Below are 8,536 nucleotides of genomic sequence, written 5' to 3'. Positions count from 1 at the left end.
AGGCCATTTCTATTACCTTGCCTCCGCAGACCACGGTGCCCCCTTCTTCCTTTGCGGCCTCCACTGCCCCCAGGAACATGGTCACTGCCTGCTTGGTGTGGAGCGGCCCATAGAGCGCATTAGCTGGAGAGGGAAAAGGGAGACTTTTTTATCGTTTTGCCCAACAGAGCATCGTTTTAGCATCACGGCAGGTTTCCCACTGAACAGAGCAGTCCCCTCAGAGAAGTTCTCCTTTCAGACAGGAGTTAGCAATCGTTCTTTCTAACAGGTCCAAATTCTTCCGGTTTTGCACAATTCCTGTGGGACTGCCGCCACTACTCCGTTCTGCCACTGCAGCGCGAGGGCAGTCCCAGACAAGGTACCGTAATGAACGGACGTGATTGTGTTCCGATCAACTTTACTTACAGCAACAGGGGGGCGAGCCAAATCTGCTGGCCACGGGAACAGAGGCATGACTATAGGATCCATAAGTTCATGACCAGCATGACCAGTCTTAAGAAACTTCACCGGCTCAGCAGTTGGTGGGCAGTTCAAGGGGGGAGAGTGAAGCTGCCCTGGGTTATGGCTGCCGGGAACCAGAGCAAGGATAGAGGAAGAAGACAGGTATTAGTAGGGGTTTGTGAGGAGGTGGCTCTTTGCAGAGGGTTGGAAATGGAAAGATCTGGGTGAAGACATTTCCCAGGAAAGGGAGCAGTAGGGCATGGCCTGGAAAGCTTGGCGCAGCGACCGAAAGTCAAAGCGTAGGCATTTAGGGAACAAGGGGCAAATGGTACGCCAGGAGGGAAGAAGGTAGGCAAGGAAGCAGGCAGAGGTCGGGTCAGGAGAGATTGTGAGCCTGCTGAAAAAGAAGAAATCTAGGTTTTAGTCACAGAGCAAAGAGAGATCATTAACGTGTGCTCAGCAGGAGGGTGAAGGACCTCACGACAGCCTTTAAAATAACTCAGGGAGGAAAAAGTAGAAGCAAAACCAAGTTCGTCAGAGGGGATTCTTGCAGCCTCTTATCATGATGGCCTAATTGAGAGTAAGTAACAATGATAGAAAAACTAGTCAAATCTCATCCCATCTCAAACAGCAGCTTAGGGAGAAGATGTCCTAGTTCCACCACTAACTCACATCAAGTACTCAGGGCCCTAGTGCTGGGAGCACAAGATGTATCAACCCCCAATGCAAAATATTAAAAAACAACAAAGCATTTCCCTTAGGAAATGGGAAATGCTGTAACTTCAGTGACCAAAGGGAAAATCTTTAAAAATCGAACCACCACTCACAGTCCCATGGGTTCCCGACACGGATCTGTGCATACGCCTTTTTAAGTTTATTTACCACCTCATCATGGATGCTTTCATGCAGAAACTACGTGGGGGAAATAAAAGAGATATTATTCACGGGAATAGTAAAATAAATATACACACTTTTAGCAACTATATTGTTGTTAATTGTGTGGATTAAGCTTTTAACAGTTCTTCAAATATTATGATCTCTGAAAACATAAACTAGCAGAAGCAAACCAAAAAAAAAAAATCCTCTGTCATCCAATCAAATTCCTACTCATAGAACCTCTAATCTAGGGTTTCCAAGCCTATAAATCTCTGTAGCGGTAGACGGCCTCATCTTTTCCCTCAGAGTGGATGGTGGATTCGAACTGCTGACCTTTCCTGCAATTGCAACCAAATGTTTTGTTCTTGTTTTTTAATTATTTGAATTTTTAAAATGATATGTCTGTCCTGTAGACAGACAAAGCAATACAATTGAACAGTTACATATTAACTGTCATCAAATTGGCAACTTCCTCCAAGTAGATGTTAAAAATAACATCATATGCTATATTTTTATCATAATTCTCAGGGCCTGTTGGGCTAAGTATCACAGCCAACTATTTCTGGTTCCATCCTAGAGCAATTGCCTTACTTATCAGAGAATTCTCCACAGTACAGCTGTGTGGGGGGAAGTCAGATCCTTGCTGCCAGACTGCTGTCTCATCCCACCAAGGGGGTGGGTCTGCTCCCTGCTGCTGGAGACAATGGCCTACTTCTCTCTGAAGCTTGGGACCATTAGCTTGGTTCCTCTAGGTGGGGTTTGCACCCTACTGATAATGTTCCTATGAAGACCCAGAGACCAACCCCTAGACCACCCACTCATTGCTGTATAACCTATAGTGCAGCCCCTTCCTGTGACGTATGTCTTTACCTGTAATTAGTGGGCTGGATTGCCCCCAAAAGGTATATAGGTGTGAGTCAGCAGGACTTCCCTCTCTGACTCTGAGCTCCTTGCTGCTCACTCCCTGGTCACTCCCCTCTCCCTTGTTCCCTTACCCTCCTTCCCTTCCCCCTCTCTCCACGTGGACCACCAAGCTGGGCTGAGGTGAGCAATGTTGCTATGTATCATGCCTGACTGTATTATTGTATTATCTCTCATGCTCTTGATGACTTTAATATAATACTTATATATCTCAACCGTACAATTGTGCATTACTGAACCCAGAAGTAGTATCACTGAACTCATAGGAGTTATCAGCGGGTGGGGGCTGGCCCCTCACCCCCCAGAGACAATTTTATTTAATACTACACAGCTGTACAAGTGGCAGTGAACAAATACTACAATGCACGGATCACGCTACCTCTGATGTGCATATGATTGCACATGTGCATATTGCACTTAGACTCTGGACAAGTAGGTCTCCAGAGTGTATTTTTTAACAGTTTTCTTTACCTATAATTCACATATCTTATCACTTATTCATTTAATTACATTTAAGAGAGTTGTGTAATCATCACCACAATCCATTTTAAAATATTTTCCTTTTTTTTTGTGGTAGTATTAGCCCCACATTTCCCATCTGCAGTTGAATTTGGGAGCTCATGAGAGTGGCCTGTGGGCTCACACCAGGTAAGATCCAATCTCTGAGTTGGTCTCCCCATGATCAAAGACTTGACATCATAAGAACTAGGCATGGAAAAGTCCACATTCCTGGAAATGTTGTTTTCCTACACACAGCTAACTCTCCCTATGAAAATTAGATTGGGTAGTAATGGACCTCCAAAACTCATTGACCTCTAGTCAATTTGAATAAGGCTGACATAGCTAAATTAAGTGGAATAAGTCAAAAGACATGAATAATTCTGTCTGTACCTTTTCTGTTTCATTTTTTTTCTGTTTTATAAAAAAATGAAAAAAATTTTTTTACATTTCCCAGTTCTTAAAAAAAAATCTAAGATGATGATCATAAAGTACTTAAAATATATTAATTTGTTCACATTAAACATTCAGTCCCTCAAGGCTTATGAAAGAAAAGGAGACTCATTGACTCAAGCTGATCCCAATTCATAGCGACCCTATAGAACAGCGGTTCTCAACCAGGGGGTTGCAAGCCCTTTGGGGGTCAAACGACCCTTTCCCAGGGGTCGCCCAATTCATAACAGTAGCAAAATTAGTTTTGAAGTGGCAATGAAAATAATGTTATGGTTGGGGGTCACCACAACATGAGGAACTGCCTGAAAGGGTGGCGGCCTGAGGAAGGTTGGGAACCACCGCTTTAGAACAAAGAGCGACCTCTGTTGGTTTCTGAGACTCATTCTTCATGGGCATGGAAAGCCTTTTCACTCTTCCACAGAGTGGCTGGTGATTTCAGACTGCTGACCTTGTGATTTGGCAGTTCCATGTGTAGCCGCTATGTGACCAGGGTTCCTTCTGGAAATAGTTAGGCAATAATGAATCGTATTTGCTTGTATGACACATAAAAGCATGTCTATGTACATTTGCGCCAATACACAAAGAAAAAATAAATGTCAGATGAATGAGGAAATGGTTGTGTTTCGTGTCATTTTGCCTTTACCACAAGTAAAGGTACAAACAATCTTTTCTCTCCAAGGGCCCTGGCGGCAGCTCGATTCAATTGGTCTCCTCTTAGCCTTAAGGGGATATATGTCTAAAGTGAACAAATTAGTATATTATTTTATGATGATCATCTTAATATACTACTTTATGATCCTCATCATAGATGTTTTTAAAGAACAGAAACATTTTTTAAAATTCTCATTTTCTGAGACACAAAAAAATAAAAATGAAACAGGAAAGCTAAATATAGAATTATTCATGTCTTTTAACTTATTCCATTCAATTTAGGTGTGTCAACCTAAACCAAAGTGCGTGAGAGTCAACCAAGTCCTTTGTAAATCAACTGTGAGTTTTCCTTTGTTTCCAATTTCAGGAAGAATTTCTTCAATAACGAAAAACAGCAAATGCAGACAAACCTTATCCCTAGTCAAAATTTGCTTGGTTGTGGTATGCATAATTTTCCCAAACTTTAAGAGGGTCGTGAGAATCAAGAATGCTCCACAAAATCCAGCTTGAATCTAAGTATAGAGATTAAGTTTGCTAAGTCTGCACACTCAATCTCCTTATAAACGCTTAAAATGATCTGCTCTGTAGATAAGCAGAGACAGTTATATGTTATGGATGTACAAATTCTCTATTTATAGGAAGCACATAAAGACTAAATTGCTTTTCAATAAAACATGTCACATCAAGTCAAAGCTTAAGACATAAGATGTCAAAAATTAAAATCTTTTTAAAGTTTTAATACGAAAGGCTAGGCTATCTACCTTTAGGCAAATAGTTTTACAATTTCTTATTTTCTTTAGTCTGTTTTATTCTCTAAACAACGTTAGGCTTTGTAGTGGTCTTTGAATAGGAATGAAAACATTCCCCAGTCGCAGCTCCAATCAACTACAATTAATAAGTCATAAGACCACTTTCAAGGTGGGTGGGGAAAGGGAGTCAGTTAACTGACAAACACTAAAGAAAACAGCAGGGCCACCTGCAAGGGAGCTTTAAAAAGTTCGTGGAAAATGAAATGAAAAATGTGGAAGCCCCCTGCTCTTTACCAACCACATCTAGGGATACATTTGGTTCTAGCAGTCCTCCTCGTTAACAGTCGCAACTAGTCAACAGTGGTGTCTAAAGACAAGACAGGCTCCTTAGCCTCTGCAGACACACTCACCAGGCGCCTCGCTGTCGTACACCGCTGGCCAGCTGTCCCCACGGCTGCAAAGAGAGCTGACGGCACCACTAAGCTGAGGTCCGCATCCTCGAAAGCTTGGAGAAGGACAGCACCCATCAGTGTGGCAAAGCAGGCAGACTAGGTATTTGCCAAGTGGTGTAAAACGACGCATGAGAAAGTGTAGTAAGGGAATGTGAAATCCACCCTGCACAATTCACCACGCTCACATTACAGAGGCACACATGTCCATTAGGAAAAATCGATCATGCTTCTCTTCCAGGGGGGATTTTATGAGAACTGGACTAGCGCAACAAGCTTACTGTCTTTACCCAACACAGATGTGCAGGGCTTCTCTCCATTCCTCCCCTCTCCTCGTTTCGGACACCGACGAGAGGGCCTCTGCAGCCACAAGGGATCGCTTCTCCAAGCCCATCAACCTTTCCACTCTAGTGGCCTGTGCCAGCACCCTCAAGGCCCATTCTGATGCCAGCACTTTGGGCCACAGGCAACAGAGAAAGCAATGTCACCCCCTGATCATCACTGCTACCAGACCATGCTCTCCAGCAGTATCTACACCCTCGGTGTCATCAGCAGATTCCCTTCCATGCCTCTCCCTCTAGCTTGTCCAGATCTGCGACCAAGTACTCACTCCTGCCGCCAGTTGACTTCACGTCACACCCAACGCCCCTCCACACGTCTCTCCTCCTCTGAAGAGATCGGGCAAGGTCACTTCCTGATTCCTCTCTGTTTGTGTCGATGTCCTTCTGCCCTCAGTTATTTAACACAGTAGTTACAAAGCTGGCCCTTCCACTTCTATACTTGTAATTCTTCCCTCCTTTATGCCTTCTAGAAACTTACAGCCACAGTTTCAAGGAAAAACACAACAGCATCACGGAGGTCCAGACCTGAGGTGACATGTGCTGGCCTCTGCCGGCTCCCAAGTAAAAGGTCAATGCAGGAATTATGCCTCAAGCATGTGCCACAGAGAAGTTACTGCGTACAGGGTTAAATGCCTCAGCAAGTTCTATATATTCACATAGGCTAATACGGGTATTGTGAAGAGAAAATAAAACAAGTAACAACCAGTCTTACCAATGATGGCATTGTTGCCTCCAAGCTCTAATAAACTTCTCCCTTTAAAAAATACAAACACAAATTAGTGCTCATTAGTGTAAGGGTTTTTGGGGCGCGAAGCGGAATTAAAGGTCCAATTGGTAAAGTTTTAGAAGCAGGCTTTATTGAGAAGCTTGCGGACGGGTTCAAGAACTCACGTATTGAGCTAATGAAACCGCGCGAGGGGAATTTCTGGCTGCGTTTTTATATCCCCTGGTGGCAGGCACAGCTGCATACAGGGACTTCAAAGGGAAGCGCTCATTAATTTTATCTATAGGTCCGGGATGGGTGGAATAAACACATTTTCAAGGGATGCAGGGAAGTGGTCGTTAATCTTATCTATAGGTACCGAGGCAGGTGAAGTAAACATATCTTCAAAGAACATTCTTTCTCGGGGATATCTGGTTCTCAGAACTGGTGATTTTCAGCGAGGGGAGGGGAGGCCAATGTGAGGGAGGCCCATGAGAGGTGAGTTCTGAGAACCAAGAAGGTGCCGGATTCAAAATGGAGTCCCTTGTGCCAAGACCAGACAATTAGAAAGCTTCAGAATGTAGCCTATCCCAAATATTTTATTTTCTAATTTAAAAAGTAGCATGAGTATTCCATCAACATTAAACATCTTGATTTTAAGAATACACTTAAAAACAAAACAAAAAAATCTGAATATACTTCTTAGGTAACAAACTAAAATATTCAGTGATAACTCATTTATTCTAAATGGTTCAAAAACCATACCTATTCATAGTGTGCGAGTGTGTGCAGGAAGGTAGGTATTAATGAAATGGGAGAAAAAACAATAAAGCAAATGGGGCAAAATGTAATCAACTGATGAGTCTTGATAAAGGGAGCATAAATTCATTTTGTTAACTTCTCTGTAACTCTGAAATTATATGAAACAAATGCTTGCACGAAAAGTTTGTACTCGGTATGGAAAATTAAATAATAATCACTACAGCAAAAAGTATCATACGTGAAAAAAACCTATGACTCATAATGTTCACAACTTGGAATAGTGTGTTCCAAATATTTTTATTATTCTTTTATATTTATTTGAGACCAGATCATCCGATTAATTTAGCTTTAAAATTTTTTTCCTCATTAATATTTCACTGCGGAGGGAAGGAAAAAAAAGGAGTTGATACCAAGGACTCAAGTAGAAAGCAGATGAAGATGGTAACATATGTACAAGTGTGCTTGATACAACTGATGTATGGATTGTTATAAGAGCTGTAAGAACCCCTAATGAAATCATTTTTTTAAATCTCACCCTGCTTCCCTAGGTTATTAAACCCGATTTAAAATTTTCACCATAAGTATGTGATGTTACGGATATACTAAATTATATTTAGCTATCTCTAGTATTTCATACATTGATTGTAGATTATCTACTTGTTGGTTATCTACCGTATATACTCATGTATACGCCGAGTTTCTCAGCACATTTTTTATGCAGCTTTTGTGGTAAAATTAGGTGCCTCAGCTGATATTCGGGTTGGCATGTACTCGAGTGTACATGGTACTTAGGTCACGGTCAAAAGGTACTGCTCGGGCTCTTCATAGGCATCGCCCATGTTCATACCACAAAAGTTACACAGCAGACTACAAGTGGCATTTTTACCTTCCCTCCCCTTAATAAAGATTTGATATTAACTTCATTTTGTACCTTCAGTGTACTATAAGCCAACTTCTACTTAATAACTTTTATTTACTTTTGACAACAGGAAAGTACATGGTGACTGGAGAGAACGTTCCCCTTCCCACCACTGCGAAATGGTAAATATCCCCCAGAGTATTACCCAAAGGGGATGCAGCCATGTGACTGCAGATAGCCAATGAATGCTAGGCCAGCTCTCATTACTGCTGCAATGGTTGCTTTAATGTGGGCTAGCTCAGTACAGTACAGCATTTTTTTAAGACAAAAAGCAAGAAAACAGAAAATTCTATGCTAAACTTCAGTTTGTCTTGCCTGGTTGCAAGTAAGATTTAGAAAGGCCTTTTTTTACATCCTTCACCGGTCATTGGCTTCTTGATTCCTAACCCTTAAAATTTCTACAAGAAAAGCATACAATTCAAGATAGGCAAATGCGTTTTAAACATCTGTAATCCTCCTATGGCACTACAATTCATAATCCTATAGTTGACATAAACTACACTACATAGATGAGAAGATGATATCTGATAATGTAAGAAGGGGAACTACCGTACATATGCGAGTATAAGCTGACCCGAATATCAGTCGAGGCACCTAATCTTACCACAAAAACTGCATTAAAAATGTGCTGGACTCCCCCAACACCAGAACACTTTGTTCTAACAATTCGGCAGTCTGAGATGCTCACCTGCCTGGCACGATCGCTGAAGACAATGGGTGCACAAGAAAATGTGGTGAAGAAAGCGGATGGTGCCCAGCTACCAAAAGATATA

General features: G+C 41.9%; 1 protein-coding gene across 1 annotated transcript in view; it reads right to left on the bottom strand.

The window, feature by feature from the left end:
* The window catches only part of ALDH7A1 (aldehyde dehydrogenase 7 family member A1), a 33,368-nt gene that overhangs the window by 4,459 nt on the left and 20,373 nt on the right, over window positions 1–8,536 (bottom strand). The window contains exons 10-13 of the mRNA XM_013004497.2: window positions 6,092–6,133; window positions 5,000–5,094; window positions 1,269–1,353; window positions 17–123 (exon numbers count right to left, since the gene is read on the bottom strand). Coding sequence (XP_012859951.1) covers window positions 17–123; window positions 1,269–1,353; window positions 5,000–5,094; window positions 6,092–6,133 — 329 coding nt within the window. The remainder of the gene's footprint in view (window positions 1–16; window positions 124–1,268; window positions 1,354–4,999; window positions 5,095–6,091; window positions 6,134–8,536) is intronic.

The sequence above is a fragment of the Echinops telfairi genome, unplaced genomic scaffold, assembly GCF_000313985.2.
Source record: "Echinops telfairi isolate 266 unplaced genomic scaffold, ASM31398v2 ScPeMD7_7469;HRSCAF=8507_1, whole genome shotgun sequence".
Lineage (NCBI taxonomy): Eukaryota > Metazoa > Chordata > Mammalia > Afrosoricida > Tenrecidae > Echinops > Echinops telfairi.
Note: the sequence above shows the minus strand (reverse complement) of the source record. Positions and strands in the feature narration are given on the sequence as shown.